Here is a 16,683-nt window from a genome sequence, read left to right on the forward strand (position 1 = left end):
TGAAAGGGCAGGAACAGAACTCATTCCGAGTGTTTCTCATTGCTGTCGTCAAGAGTTAGAATGCGACCAGCTGAGAGTAGCTCCACCCAGCTGGAGGAAGACGGTGTGGTCAACTATGCTAAAAACTGCAGACAGCTTGGGAATGAAATGTTTATCTTTGTCAAAATCACAGGTCAGTTGTAACTTTTAATCATTAAAGACCTTTACTGGTATTGTTGCAGGGGTGGAAACCTAATTGGAGAGGTTCAAACATGGAATTCCAGAAAACACGGGCACAGACCTCTGAGCCAACATTTTCAAAGATTTGGAAAGGGAGGTTGGAGATTGGATGATATGTTGCAAGGACATGGGGCCAATGGTTCTTTGTTGGATGAGGGATTGATGATTCAGCATTTAATGGAGAAAATGACAATACCCAAATAGACAGAACTGTTAACAATACTGGCTAACATTAGAAGCCCAGAGTGAAAATTAGATGGTAAGTAGTGTAGTGACAATGGGGTTGAGTGAGCCAGAAGTGGGTCCCATGGTGAAGGTGATCTCAGAAGTGGTTTGAGGTAGGATAGAAATGAGACAATGATGCAAGTTCAGGACTGGAACTGGGGACCCTTTGAAGGATGCTTGGCTCATTGCCTAGTGGAAGTGGGGAGATGGCAAAAACAACTGATAAAATGGCCTGAGTCTTTATGGCAACAAAATCGACAAACTCCTTGCATTTAATGTTGAAGATCTGCATTGTTGTTTGTACACGTAATTCAGGTGAGGCATTAAACAGGGAGCCAACATGCTTTCCCAGACATAAATGATACCACGGCACTACCTGTAGAGCAGGGCAGCTCCTCATGGTGTCCTGACCAATATGTATTAATTAATATTATGAGAGATAATGCCCTCTCTGGTCATGACAGTGCTGGCTGAGGGATCTTGTTGCATTCCTCAACATTACCACATATTGGCACATCCTTAGATCATGTACAGTATAAATGAATGGTTTCTCTTTTATAGTGTCTACATGAAAAGGTGAAGACAACATTTCCAGCATTTTGAAGCTTGGTTATCCCACTGCATTGTATTCTGGTTAAAAAATCCCTTGTCTGCACTGTCTCCTCTTGTATATTAAAGATTAAACAAAAAAAAACACAGGCAATTCAGAGATGATTATGAACTTTAATACTGGCTCCATTATAACATCATATATCACAAATAGAAAGCAGTTTTATTTTCCCCCTTGCATTCATAGCTGAGCAGGACTAAACCACTCAAAACAGAGTTAGTGAGCCCAGTGATAATGGGAACTGCAGATGCTGGAGAATCCAAGATAATAAAGTGTGAAGCTGGATGAACACAGCAGGCCAAGCAGCATCTCAGGAGCACAAAAGCTGACGTTTCGGGCCTAGACCCTTCATCAGATGAAACATCAGCTTTTGTGCTCCTGAGATGCTGCTTGGCCTGCTGTGTTCATCCAGCTTCACACTTTACTATCTTAGTGAGCCCAGTGGGTGGTTATAGCAGCCACTCCTCCTCCTCCATTTGTGGCTGGGCGGTGAGTGTTGAGGATGATTGCACAGCTCCCAGGACTGAACGAAGTGGTCATCTCCTTTCCCACAAGTGAAGACAACAGTGAGCAAGAACTTTTTAACACAGCTTCAGTAACATTTAAACAGGGACTTGATCCAGATGTCTGTTAGCACAGAGTGAGCAATAGGGAGAGGCTGAATAGGCTGGGGCTAATTTCCCTGGAGCATTGGAGGCTGAGGGGTGACCCTACAGAAGTTTATAAAATCATGAAGGGCATAGACAGGGGTAAATAGGCAAGGTTTTTTTTCCCCAGGGTGGGGGAGTCTAAAACTAGAGGGCATAGGTTTAAGGTGAGAGGGGAAAGAGATAAAAGAGACATAAGGAGCAACTTTTTCACAGAGGGTGATGTGTATATGGAAGGAACTGCCAGAGGAAGTGGCAGAGGCTGGTACAATTACAACATTTAAAAGGCATCTAGATGGGTGTATAAATAGCAAGGGTTTAGAGGGATGTGGGCCAAATACTGGCAAATGGGACTAGATTCATACAAGATATCTGGTTGGCATGGATGAGGTGGACTGAAGGGTCTGTTTCTGTGCTGTCTCTCTCTGACTCTATATATGTCAGACCTCAAACATACACAGCGCTGTGGAGAAATGCATTACCAAAAGAGCAACCATGATGATTGAAGGGCTGAATGGATGACTAAAAATGGTTTCTTTCTTTGCAATCTTAGTCTTTGTTTCTAACCATTAACCAAAGTTACTTGTGGGATTCTACATAATGTGAGTAAATTCAAAGGTCAACCTAAGAAGCATACTTTCCATGAAAACGGTGGACAATTTTGATACTAACACATCAAGATTCAAGTTTGATAGAATTTCTTTCAGAAAGTGCTATTTTGGGATAAAGAATCTGAGGAATTTGAGACATGAGTGTATTGGATTGTGAGGAATGGGTTACTTTAGAACTATGATTTAAAGTTCTTCACCAATAGAGTTTTCCTCACCTCCTGTCTTGATCAATGATCAAGGCTGATTTTGTGGTTAATCAATAACATTATAACACTGTGCTGAGTGACTACCAGAATGATAAACGGTGCACAAGACAAATCTTGGTCTTCTATAGTTTAGCAATTCCCATGTTCTCATGTGTGCCACTGACCAGACAGTCTCAGGGACAATTCCTGGCCTGAATGAAGTTTACCTGATCCCAGTTCGAATAGGAAGAGAGTGAAGTTCCCCTTTATGCCACGAGGCCAAGGAGAGGTAAAAGAAACCTGCAATATCTCCTTCTCTCTGCTGGAATGAGTGTGTATGTTGGCATCAAGTGAGGACTTGGTTGTGTTGGCTCCCAGAATCAAACAGCTTGTTAGTACTGGATGAGAGTTTGCTCGCTGAGCTGGAAGGTTAGTTTTCAGACGTTTCGTCACCATTCTAGGTAACATCATCAGTTGAGCCTCCGACAAAGCGCTGGTGTTATGTCCCGCTTTCTATTTATCTGGTTAGGTTTCCTTGGGTTGGTGATGTCATTTCCTGTTCTTTTTCTCAGGGGATGGTAGATTGGCTCCAAATCAATGTGTTTGTTGATGGAGTTCCGGTTGGAATGCCATGCTTCTAGGTGCCTAGAAGCATGGCATTCCAACCGGAACTCCATCAACAAACACATTGATTTGGAGCCAATCTACCATCCCCTGAGAAAAAGAACAGGAAATGACATCACCAACCCAAGGAAACCTAAACAGATAAATAGAAAGCGGGACATAACACCAGCGCTTCGTCGGAGGCTCAACTGATGATGTTACCTAGAATGGTGACGAAACGTCTGAAAACTAACCTTCCAGCTCAGTGAGCAAACTCACATCCAAAACCTCAACCTGAGCTAGAAGTCTTCTCAAAACTCGCTAGCTTGTTAGTACTCTGTCTGAACTCTCACAATTGGGGTGGGTCTCAAAAAAATTCCCAGTAACATCCCAGTAATAGCTGACAATTTAAACATTAATACAGAGAACTGTCAAAAAAAAACAAAATCTCAACAATTCTGACAAAGATCAGATCACAGCCTCTGTAGAAGACAGGTACAGTTTCAGACGAACAAGAAAGTAAGAAGCTTTTATTTGTGTTTCCACACTGCCAGCAGTTTACAATGCTTTGCCATAATCATACAGGAGTGTGCAGTGTGTGTTTACTCGTCCACAGTTTACAACACAAGTGCAACAGCCTACAGTATGAGACCGACAGAAAGCACAATCAGTATCCAGACCCATTTAGTTGATTTCTGGATCTTAGTGATCACCAGATGACCTGTTGTGTTGCCCCCTTCCCTCTCCCCAAAAAAACCCAAATTCACTCCCCATCTTGTCCAGCGAACCTATTTCACCCTTCAATCCCCTCAGGTCAGTTACACCCTATATATACAGTTCAGACCTTTCAGCATTGAAATTACTGCCACTACTCCCCAGGTTGTATAATATATTTTAAGTTGACACGATGGACCCCAAATTGGGCAGTGAAGGACTGTTTCAAGCTGTTTGTGACTCAGCTGTACACAGCTGAGGTGAGTAGCTGCAAGGGAAAGAAAATAAGTTTTTGAGTATGAGTCTGGTCCCACAGGGCCTTGAGCTCTGCAACTGTTCAGAGACTGTGCTCCTGGCCTAGGCTCATTGCTTAGCTTTCTTGACAATGGTGCCCACAGCTGAGATGACCGTGGTTTTTGCCCCAGTGGCACTGGTTGTTACTGTGACGACCCCCGGCAATGTTGCAGTAGTAGTGATGATTGTTGGCTGAGCTATTGTCGTCACGGGAACTGCGGAGTCCCATTTACTCTTCCTTTTCTGAGAATCTGTGGAGACGAAGGAGAGAAGGTAAGTCAAAGAGGAGATCCGCTTGCAGCAGAAGTGCTGATTGCATCGCCAGCCCTGCTTGCTGCATACATGGTGAACTGATGCCCATTTGTAATGTGTCCCCATCATCCTGAGTTACCTGCCACAGTTGTACTTGATGTGGTTGTTGTGCCTGTGCCAGAGCTGGTGTTGGTTCCTGTTTTTGTTCTGGTCACAAATTCAATCTAACAAAAATATGAGAAATAAATCAAGAGGTGGAATCTCACAACTGTGTATATTCTATAAGCTATCAACAAGTGGCAAAGATATAGCACAGCAAATCTGTAGGTGAGTTGCAGAAAGATGTAAGAGCTATAGCATGGATGTAATGGAGGACTTTATTCTTTTAGTGTACTGGGATTGTAACAGACTTAAGGCAGACAGGGAAAGAGCTTCTCAACTACATTCTTCTTCTCTTACTTTTTGCATACATCCCTATTCAGCAGATTCAACAGGTTTCGTGAAACTTATTCAGTTTGCCACTCCACGTGTGACATTTTAGCAGAAAGCAAACTGCTTCCTTTGAGGCATCAGGGATTGCACGCTGACCTCAGCATTTTCTGCTTTTATTTCAGATTTCTAGATGCACATTATTTTGCTTTTACAGGACTGGTTCTGCTTGTACTTATAAGTGATCCACAAATGAAGAGTGTAGTTTAAAGATTGTGATGTTCTATCATTTTAACTACTCAATGAATTAGAATAAAAAGCCTATTCGAAATATATAAGCAGGTTTTCAGTTATAGCAATTACTTGGATTTCTTGTTTCTTAATTTAAATGGGATGTGGCATGTTGTTCAGTGCCTCTTATAGAAGGGGACTTAAAAGCAATTGCCGAATTGAGTTTCTTGGAAGTGCACCAAAGGCTTTTTTTTCTGGATTTTATGCCAAAGATAGACAATGTGGCAATATGTGGAGTTACAACTCACCAATGACAGTAATTTAAGATACAAGAGTTTAAGGAGCTTTGAAAGAACTTTTCAAATTAAAGAACTTCCTTTGAAGGTCCAAAACAAATACCCTTTTCTTAATTTCCCTTCAACTATGGAACTATTCTGCAAGTTAAATCTAATCTGTTTTCTCATGAAGAGCTAGCAACAACCACCGTAAAAATAAAAAGTAGTGTTACAGCCACGACATGCGGGTTCTTCTAACATTTAATAATTGTACTCAGCAATTAAAGTTCAAAGCAAGGTCTAATGTTTTGTTATTCTGTTGCTTCTCCCAGTTCTCAGAAGACAACAACTGCAGAAATCAGAGGCAATTCACAGATCCAGGCATGAAGAGAAACGCTTTCTGGGTCAGTAGGAGGGAGGCTCTGAAACAAAGGGAGTCTAAAAGATCCTGATTTAAAGATCTTAAATCCTCAGCTGACGATGACACCATCAGTGATAGAGCTTGATATTAGTAATCCAAAGGCTTCACTTGTAAGATAATAAAATGTGAGGCTGGATGAACACAGCAGGCCAAGCAGCATCTCAGGAGCACTCCTGAGATGCTGCTTGGCCTGCTGTGTTCATCCAGCCTCACATTTTATTATCTTGGAATTCTCCAGCATCTGCAGTTCCCATCGTCTCTGATGGCTTCACTTGTAATGCTGGTTTGGTAGTGAGGGTTTTTGATTTCCTGATCACCATCCAGTAATGCCGGAATTCCTGGGAAGTGTGTCTGTATGGATGTCAGATGATGATAGGATTGGACACTAATGCACCCTACTATATTTGAACAGCCCGATAAATGATATTGTAGAGGGTTACCAGTGAAGTTTGGACATTAGGACCAGCCTTAGGTAATGTTCAACCCACAGGTATATGGACAGCTGAATGTACTGGCATTGGGAGTAAGGCACATTATTGTGGTCATGGAAATGATGTGATAGTTTGAAGCTGGCCTTGCTATTTCCTGTCCAATGATGCAGTCCAGCTTGGGCTTCACTCACCTTTGTCCGTTCCTTCTTGGCCTTCTCTATTTTGTCCATTTCTATTTTCTGAGCCTTGGCTGCAAGAGAAGGAAATGGGGGTTGAGAATGGGCCAACATTTGGCACTGCCAATATACTGAAAGTGACTGAGACACACTTGTGCAGGCTAGGCTGTGCTTGCTATGGTTTCTAATAAAACATTACCTAAAGCCTCATAGTATGAATCCTCTGACCATCCATGGGGGTCAAACATGTCCTGTGGAGAAAGTCACATGTTAAACATACAGGGATACAGCAGTGGACATTGTGCTCTTAGGCTCATTGGACTGAAGTCTAGAAGCCAAATCAGAAAATCTCTCATCTAACAAGAAAAAATGTTTTCTAAACTGGATGAAGAAAGAGATGTCGCTTGCACAAGTTACCTCTCATTCACACAGAAACTTTCTCTGTATTTGTGGAGTAACCTTTCCTGACTGTTCCTTTGTTAATTTCAATGCTCTGGATACAGGAATGGACAAACATACACGAGTAGAGGAATCTGCTTCTTCAGCCAGTTCCACCATTTAATACGATTGTAGCTGATCTAATTGTGGCCTCAACTCCACTTTCCCGCCTATCCCTAATTTTGACATCGTTGTTAAGTTTCCACCACTCTCTGGGAAAGCGTGTTCCAAAGACTGACTACCCTTTGAGAAAGAAGAATTCTCATTGCAGTCTTAAATGGGTACCCCTTTATTATTAAACTGCGTCCCCTAGTCCTAGTCTCTCCCACAAGGAGATACATCCTCTCATGCATTAAGAAATCTCCCAATTTGAGTTTCCTTAAACTGAGGAACATCTCATCTCCCCAAGTTACTCATCTAACCTTGAAACTTTCAAACACAGACCTCAATCACCAAATCCTCATTTCCTGATTAATCTCATACTATTTTTATTTTGACCATGCCTTATTGCATCCTCTGAGAGTCTGTTGCCATTATCCAAAATTTTCAATCAAGGGAATTGAGATACAGTGTAAACTGTCTGCAATATCTGTACTGATGAGCTGAACATGTACCTTTGGGTAGTTTGTACCAAGTTCATCGATGCCACAGAACTGGATCAGTTTTTCATAAATGCTGAAAGAGACAAAGCAGGAAGCTTAGCAAGGCACCAACTGTACAGAAATCAAATAATCCAACAGACCAGTGAAAGTATCTCAAATTCCTAAGGCAACTGCCCCATCACAACAGGAATCAGGCAGCAATAACCTCTCCCATAAATCCCAATCAAGAGAATAGTGATCCTTCCCCTAAATCCCAGTTGGATGCAGTGATCCCTGTCCTAATTTACTGTAATTCACAATGTTCTCTCCTCTACATCTTTCAAATAGCAGTTGCCCCTCCTCTAAACTACAGCCAGACACTAGTGACTCATTCTCTAAACTAGTCAGACATTAACAATTCATTCTCTAAACCAGTCAGACAGTAGTTACCCATTCTGTATGCCACATTCAGACAGCAGTGACCTAACCTCAAGATCTCAGTCAGAGAGCAGCGATCTTTCTTCTAAACCACAGTAAAACAGTGACCTTTCTGCTAGAGGCAGGTACAGGTAATCCCTTCTCTACACCAGCCAGACACTAGTGAACCCTCCTGCAAACCACAGTCAGCTAGCACTGACCTTTCCTCTAAACAACTGTCAGATAGCCACGACCCCACCTCTAAATCAGAAAGTAGTAACCCTTCCTCTGAGCTACAGTCAGACAGAACTGAATCCTTCAGTTATACAGCAGTGACCATCCTCTAAGCTATGGTCAGACAGCAGTGAACCCTGCTGATTCCCTTTGCCCTCAGGGATTCAGACTCACACTGGAATTCAGTCCATGTACAGACCTGGGGTTGCGGAACTCTTTTTTTCTCTGAATGATGTTGTTCATGTCGAGGCCTTCGTTTAGCTTTCTGTCGTACAGCTTCTGAATTTTCTCCTGTGAAGACAGGGGAACAACTAACAGTGATCAACACTCAGTGGGTAATTTGACAGTGTTCCTGTACATGCTGAGGGACCTTTGAAAATCGATGGTCAAAAGGTCTTGGTGTATAGGGCTGTTTTGTTGACCAGCCTCTTCTAACTGCAGTGAAACTTGGGCCATCTACCAAATGTGACACTGAGATCCTCAAGAGTTTTCAGCAGCAGTAACCTACACCCAATCCTAGTGCTCAATGGAAGGACTGTTGGACAAACAGGTCAATCCTCTGTGAAGGTTCGTACCAGCATCGAGGCCCTGTTCCTGAAGAGCCAACTCCAATGGGCAGACCACTGTATCGGGAGCTGCCTCCATCATTAGGTTCTTTTTCCCAGCTTTCTGTTAGCCACAATTCAAAGGGTGTACAAAGAATAAAGAATAGGATATGTTCAAGGTTGCTCTAAAGCACGGAGATATTATCACTGACAGGGAAGAGAAAGCTGCTGATTGCTCAACATGGCATCTCCTGACCCATCAAGGTCCAAACAATGTCAAGTCTCAGCAATAGCAGAGGAACAAGAAGGAAGCCAGCCCAGGGCTGCAAATGCAATTTCCAAAATACCAACAAGGATCCTCCACTGCAGAAAAAATTGTAAATCTAAACTTGAGTTCACTAGTCATTAACCGAATCATCTGGCCCAATAACTGTCCTCATCAATGCCAAGGGACCACCAAAATGCACAAGGTTTTCCTGGGATTAACCCCGGCTTCAATCTGGGCCAGGGCCTTCTCTGCGTCATTGGAGGCCAGACAGCATCAAAGTTAATCCCAGCAACAACTTAATCTCTCAGCCATCTGAGATAACAAGTTGGAGAGCTGGACGAACACAGCAGGCCAAGCAGCATCAGAGGAGCAGGATGCCTGATGTTTCGGGCCTAGACACTTCTTCAGAAATGGGAGAGGGGAAGGAGGTTCTGAAATAAATAGAGAGAGAGGGGAGGTGGATAGAAGATGGATAGAGGAGAAGATGGATTAGATTAGATTAGATTAGATTCCCTACAGTGTGGAAACAGGTCCTTTGGCCCAATTAGTCCACACCGTCCAGACCCATCCCCCTATAACCCACACACCCCTGAACACTACAGGCAATTTCGCATGGCCAATCCACCTAGCCCACACATCTTTGTACTGTGGGAGGAAACCAGTGCATCCGGAGGAAACCCACGCAGACACGGGGAGAACGGGCAAACTCCGCACAGATAGTTGCCCGAGGCTGGAATCGAACCCGGGTCCCTGGTGCTGTGAGGCTGCAGTGCCATCCACTGAGCCACTGTGCTGCCCCAATAGGTGGCGAGGAGACAGACTAGTCAAAGAGGCGGGGATGGAGCCAGTATAAGTGAGTGTAGGTGGGGAGGAGATAGGTCAGTCCAGGGAGGACAGACAGGTCAAGGGAGTAGGATGAAGTTTGTAGGCAGGAGATGGGGGTGGAGCTTGAGACGGGAGGAGGGGATAGGTGGGAGGAAGGACAGGTTAGGGAGGCGGGGACGAGCTGGGCTGGTTTTGGGATGCAGTAGCGGGAGGGGAGATTTTGAAGCTCGTGAAGTCCACATTGATACCATTAGGCTGAAGGGTTCCCAAGTGGAATATGAGTTGCTGTTCCTGCAACCTTCGGGTAGCATCGTTGTGGCACTGCAGGAGGCCCAGGATGGGCATGTCATCTGCGGAATGGGAGGGGGAGTTGAAATGGTTTGCGACTGGGAGGTACAGTTGTTTAGTGTGAACTGAGTGTAGGTGTTCTGCAAAGTGGTCCCCAAGCCTCAGCTTGGTTTTCCTGATGTAGAGGAGGCCACAATGGGAACAGCGGATACAGTATGCCACTCAGTCACCTCTGTATCTTTTTGCAGCACTGCACACTTTCTGCTGCACCATGATCGGCAACAGGAACCTGGGTTGATTCTGTACCTTTCTAACCTAAATACACATTCTTGCTGCAAAGCACAGGAGGGGTAAGAAGCAAACAAACTTGTAGGCAGTTTCTTCAAATGAAAGCGATTCTTGAGTTAGGGAAGGATGTTCTGCAGCAGTCTCCCCAGTTCTGAGCAACCTTTGCTTGGGAATGGACCAAGTCCATACACTGGTCGACTGTGTGAGCTCCACAGCCAAAATGGCTAGTGCCAGGTCTTCCAACACTGAACTCTTGTTTTTATTCTGTAAATCTGTCGATGGGTCAACTGCAAAATGATGGCAATCTCTCATTCCTGCAAGAAAATGACTTTGACTAGGGGTGTCTGATATCATAGGACATGTTTAGACACCCATACCTGCCTGATACGCTAGTGGCCAAAGTGTTACTCAACTGTAAACATTGCAACCTTGGAGCTTGTGGGTGTGTTTAGGCAGTGTTGACTGAAAGAATGTGGCGGACACTCCTAAAGCATTTTAATAGTTGTAATCTACAATCCAAGCTGTCTGTAGTTATAGTGTTTACATAGTAGAATGATTAACAGCCACTTACATTTATATAGTGCCTTTAGGCACAGGAGTGTGGATCACACCAATCTACCACCAAGATACAAGAGGAAGCATTTGGACAAATGACCAGAAGCTTGACTAAAGAGGTTGGTATGAAGGTGGTTCTTAAAAAGGTGACAGAAAGAGAATTACGGAGTATAGGGCCCAGACAGCTGATGGCACAGCTGACAGTCAGGTTTTGTGATTCTGATTTCTGTGTTTTGATCATTTTCAAGGCTCCCTACTGACACCATGTGATTAAATTAGAGCGTGCCCCAGGTCTAATTCTTGGTCTGTGCTGAGTGAGCAGAGCTGGGGCATTTTAAGTGATGCTGGAGACTCCAGGCAAGCCAGCTGGGGCAGTGGGGAATAAAATCAGCTGGGATTGTCATTCCTGATCCAAGGAAGTGGCTCCCTGACAAGGAGACAGTCAGGTGAGTTTAAGAACATCAGAAAGAATGAAGGAAGGACAAGGTCAATCTGATTCTCTCACCAGTTGACCAGCCTGGTTATTGAATGACGTCACTGCAATGGAGGTAATGATCTTGGTGACTGACGGTGACAGAAGTCTGATTTGGGCTAAGCTGTGATACTCCCTTTAAGTTAAGGCAGTTGTCTGGCAGTCACTATCCCAGCACACACATGGCCACCATATTACCAGCAGACTATCGGGACTAGGCTGCAGAAGAAGAGAGAAGAAATTAGATAAGGAAGGTTTGTGGGAATTAAGTTTTCATTATGAGAGGGAAATAGGTTAATGTAGCCTAACCGTGCTTACATGATTCTCAATGACCCGTATAGCCACTCCTGCAAAAGCCATTTACACACTACTCAAGCTGGCTGTTGATTTTCAGATCTGATTGTGAGAACAAATAATAATGTGCCCCAAACAAACGTTTCTCAGCATACAACACTCCATTTCCCCATCTGACTCTCCCACAATACCAGCAGTCTGACTTATACCCCTTGGCTGTGCCTCATACCTGTAGGTGGTTAGAACATCTCCCCATGGGTTCGGGTGGCATTTTGATGTCATCAGGAGACATGTTCCTTACTTTTTCCGAAAAAGAAGCTGCAAAGAAAACAAAAGATGTATTAACATCATGGATACCACCAGGGGACCAGGAAAAAGCTGGCATACTGCCCCCCACATGGCCATAGACATGGAGGTCCTCAACCCAAACCAATTCTGATCTTGCGTGACTTCTACACGCATACACCATTCAGCACGCAAGTGGATGGAGATCAAGTGCAGGAATCCTGAATGATCATTTTCCCTCCTCCTGCAACAATTTGCATTCATACAGCAATTTCACCATAATTGAACGTCTTAAAGTCATTCACAGGAGTTAATTAGTCGACATTTAACAGCAAGCCACAAAAGGAGATAATAACTCTTAGATCAACAGTTTGATCTTAAAAGCAGATTTCAAGGACTATCTTATAAGAGCAGAGAGAGGTGTGGTAAACTTGATCTGAATTTCAGAGCTTCGGGTCTTGACAGCTGGAGACACCGCCACCAATGGTAGAATGAAGAATATTGGGAATACGCAAGATACCTGAACAGAGTTATACAGGGACAAGGTTGTGAATAGATTTGAAAACAAGGATGAAAACTAGGAAGAGCCACACTGCAGATCAGAGAACACAGGAGTGACAGGGGAATGGAATTTGCTGTGAGTTAAACAACAAGACAGGAGAGCTTTGGATAATCTCAAGTTTACATTGGGTAGAATATGGGAGAACAGCCATGAGTGCACTGGAATTGATAAAATGAAAACACAACAACAGATTAGCTGGAGCATCGGCCAAGTTGAACAATGGTTTGGAGTGAAAACAGATGGTGGTGCAAACTCAAAGGTTGTGACAGATTGATTTAGTCTCAAATTGTTGCCAGGGATGGGGATGGAGTCAGTCGCTAGTAAACAGAGGTTGTAGTGGGGACTGAAACACTGTCTTCAGTCTTCCAATATTAAATTGGAGGAAATTTCTGTTCATCCAGCACTGGATATTTGATAAAGGGGCTGATAATTTAACAACAGTGGAGTCAAAAGTTGGTGTAAGGTAGAACTCGGTGTTGTCAGCGTACATGTATGAACTAACTACAGCCTACAGCCACTAACTAGTTACAGACTAATGAGCATAATCAGTAGAGGGTAAACTACTCAAGTCTGTTATAAAAGATGTCGTAACAAGACACTTAGAAAGTATCAATTGGATTAGAAAACATCAACGTGGATGTATGGAAATTACCTTTGACAAGCCTACTGGAGAGTTTAAGACTTAATTAGTAGAATAGACAAGGGAAAACGAGCAGATGTGATGTATTTGGATTTTTAAAAAGTTTTTGATAAAGTACCCCATTAGAGTGGTATTATTAAGTGTGCATGATTAAAGCACGCAGGATTGGGGATAAAATACTGACATGGATTGAGAATTGCCAGCAGACAAAAAGAGAGTTGAAGTACATTAGTCTTTTCTGGAATGGGAGGCAGTGACTGGTGGTAACACATGAATCAGTGTCTGGGTTCCAGCTATTGACAATGAATATTGACTATCTGCATGATGGATTTATCGATAATATTTCTACATTTGCTGATGAACTGTACGTGGTGAGGAAGAAGTACAGAGGCTTCAGGGTGACCAAGCCAAGTGGAGTGAGTGGGCAAATATATGATAGACACAGAGCATACTGGGCAAGTGTGAGTTATCCACTTCAGGAACAACAGAATATTACAAAGTGATGAACTGGGAAATATTGATGTACAAAAGCATGACCTTGTACACTGGTCACTGAAAGTAAGCATGTATGGGCAACAAGCAGTTAGGTGGGCTTAAGGTATTTTGACCTTCATTGCAAAAAGATCTGACTTTGGAGCAAGAATGTGTTGCTGTAGTTTACAAAAGACTTAGGCAGATCATAGGAGGAGTACTTGGCACAATTTTGGTTTCCTTACCAAAGAAAATAAACTTGCGAAAGAGGGAGTGCAGCGAAGGTTCATCAGACTAATTTCTGAGATGGCAGATTTGCCCACTGAGGAGAGATACAGATTGGGCCTGCACTCACTGAGTTTGGAAGAATGAGAGGGATCTGATTGAAATGAATAAAATTCCCTCAGGTCTGCAGAGACTGGATTCAAGCATGATATTCATTCCATGTACGGTGTCTAAAACAAGGGGTTACAATTTCAGGATATGGGCTAGGTCATTTAGAACTGACATCAAGAGAACATTCTCCACTCAGATGAGTCCGAAGTAAAGAAAGGAAGCCTATATAATACTGTGGTACAGTACTGGTGGGGACAGGTTTGTCACTATATCAGACTGGGGCACAGTACTATTTGGGTCAGATCTGTCATTTTATAACACTGGAATACACTATCTGTGAGGACACGTTCTGTCAATGTTTAACACTGGGATCTGTCTTAGTTGTCTCGTCCACTTGAAACTAACATTTTATGTTTGTTTTAGCACCAGTTGGCAATTCAACATGAGGGTGCATGATGGTAATGATAAAGGGAAACTAGCATACTGGTACAGTTGGCACTGTGCTGAGTTTGAGATGAAGGCATGTTTTGAGGCACAGGAAATCATTGTTTTCTGACCATAATACATATAGCTGTGAAGCATCTGAAGCTATTCCTTGCTAAGCACAAGAAAGGAAATCTGTGTAATATAATCTGCACTCAGGAGCTGGTTGGAGCATGCCTGCTGTCAACACTCAAGTCACTGAGTAGAGATTAACATTGCCTGAAGGTACAGCCACCTTCCTGACTGAAGCAAAAACAGAAATTGCTGGAGGAACTCAGCAAGTTTAGCAGCAGTTGTGGGGTGGAAGCAGAGTCCTAAAGAAGGGTCACTGGATCTGAAATGTTAACTCTGCTTTCTCTTTGCAGACGCTGCTGAGCTTGTCCTACAATTTATATTTTTTTTCTGATTTCCAGCATGCCCTGCTCTTTGGTTGTTTTATTTGCCTGACTGAAGTTCTGACTGTGCTGTGTCACGGTTAAATGGAGTACTCTCAGCACTGGGTTCAACTTCTGTTAGTTTATGAGCTGCCTCCTGACTAAGTGCCCTGGGAAACTTACAGTGCAGAGGAGGCCATATGATCAGTCATTTCTGCACTGTCCTTTTGAAAGAGCTTTGTCATACCCACCTCCTTGCCTTTTTGTCCATAAACTTCTAAATTCCTCATTATCAGATGTGTATCTATTTCCCTTCTCAATTTATTTATAATGTGGAGATGCCAGTGTTGGACTACAGTAGACAAAGTCAGAAGTCACACAATACCAGGTTATAGTCCAACAGGTTTATTTAAAATCAGAAGCTTTTGGAGTACTGCTCTTTCAATTAGGTTTTAAATTGTGATTTTAAATAAATATGTTTGGATTATAATCTGATGTTGTGTGCCGTCTCAATGTATTTATGTAATCAGCTCCCATCAACTACGGAGTGACAATTCTGAACAAAAATATTCTGCTCATCAGCTAATGATTTTGGATCTGTGCCAGAGAAAGGAGTTTTTTCTACACCCAATGAAAACATCGTCAAACATTTTTAAGCAGATTCTTTTCCAGTCTTAGGATTTGAACATTGCTGGCAAGGCTGGTATTTAAAGCCCATCCTAGTTGCCAAGGAAAAGCACTGCTGGTCCTGCTTCCTTGACACAGCTGAGTGGTTTGCTGGCCACTTCAGAGAGAATTAATGCAACCATGTTGTTAGGGGATGGAGTCACATATGGACCAGGAGCAGGTAAGATTATCAGTTTTCCTTCCTTCGAGCATATTAGTAAAACAGTTGGATTTTATGATAATCCAATAGTTTCATGGTCAATTTTACTTGTACCGGTTTTTGCTTTTAAAAGATGTCTTTTAAAAACAAACTTAATTGGAATTATGATGGAATTTCCCTGGATCATTAGCACAGTTCTCTGGGTTACTAGTCCAGGAACATGACCATTAAAAATAATGGAAACAAGTACAGAAAGCCAGATGAAAGGAAAGAATTTGCACAGCTTGACTGAAAGTTTAACTGAAAAGTCAGTTAAGTCATCAGAAATATCTCAGAAAAGGGCAGCAAACAAAGGAAGTTTCAGTGTGTTGGATTGAACTTTAATCCCTCTGAATACTTGGGGCTTGCTGTCACTGTAATTAGTAAGTAAATCAGCAAACCTTAGATTGAATTACACATTCCTTTGAGCTGCTCTCTATCTGATACAGTATTAAAAGAGGTGCCCGTACACAGATATATTTATATACACAAACATGTAGAGCACTCTCACATTATGTAGAAACATACTACATTCAAACACAGACATGATCACGTACATGGACAGATACACAGTTTGAGTGAGCCTGTTGGCTTGTAACAAAAATATCCCAAAGAACTGCGGATGCTGGAAATCAGAAACAAAACAGAAGCTGCTGCAAAAACACAACAGGTCTGGCAGCATCTGTGGAGAGAAATCAGAGTTAACGTATCTGAGTTCTGATGAAGGATCACTGGGCCCACAACATTTACTCTAGTTTATCTCTACAGATGCTGCCAGACCTGGTGAGTTTTTCTATTGTATTGTAACTCTGTGCACTGGACCTGTTTGATGCATAAAGTTTATTGTGGGTAAGGGTCTCCAACAGAATTGGTCATTGTTCATGAAGAAGGTTGAACAGCTTTAATTGATGCAGGGGTGTCTCGCTGTCTGTTCCCATGTCCTGCCTCCCTTGTGTTGTAAGATTGTAATCAGCAAGTAGGCTCCTCCACTGGCTGTGGGAACTAGCTGTACTCACTGTACACTGCCATTGGAGCTTTGCCCAGTGTAGTTAACACTGCAGGCTGAATGGAGACGATGCCTAAAAGAAAAGCTGCTTAAAAAAACAGCCACAAAATAGCGGACAAAAGCCTGGTATTCA

The 16,683-nt window shown here is 42.9% G+C and overlaps 1 protein-coding gene across 1 annotated transcript in view; it reads right to left on the bottom strand.

The window, feature by feature from the left end:
* Nucleotides 1-3,613: 3,613 nt before the first annotated feature.
* Nucleotides 3,614-16,683, bottom strand: part of sap30bp (SAP30 binding protein) — an 80,350-nt gene continuing 67,280 nt past the window's right edge. Inside the window, exons 5-11 of the mRNA XM_048555357.2 lie at nt 11,758-11,846; nt 8,193-8,284; nt 7,376-7,436; nt 6,523-6,574; nt 6,339-6,397; nt 4,500-4,584; nt 3,614-4,359 (exon numbers count right to left, since the gene is read on the bottom strand). Of these exons, the coding sequence (XP_048411314.1) occupies nt 4,178-4,359; nt 4,500-4,584; nt 6,339-6,397; nt 6,523-6,574; nt 7,376-7,436; nt 8,193-8,284; nt 11,758-11,846 (620 nt within the window). The 3' untranslated portion in view covers nt 3,614-4,177. The remainder of the gene's footprint in view (nt 4,360-4,499; nt 4,585-6,338; nt 6,398-6,522; nt 6,575-7,375; nt 7,437-8,192; nt 8,285-11,757; nt 11,847-16,683) is intronic.

Source organism: Stegostoma tigrinum, chromosome 22 (assembly GCF_030684315.1).
Source record: "Stegostoma tigrinum isolate sSteTig4 chromosome 22, sSteTig4.hap1, whole genome shotgun sequence".
NCBI lineage: Eukaryota > Metazoa > Chordata > Chondrichthyes > Orectolobiformes > Stegostomatidae > Stegostoma > Stegostoma tigrinum.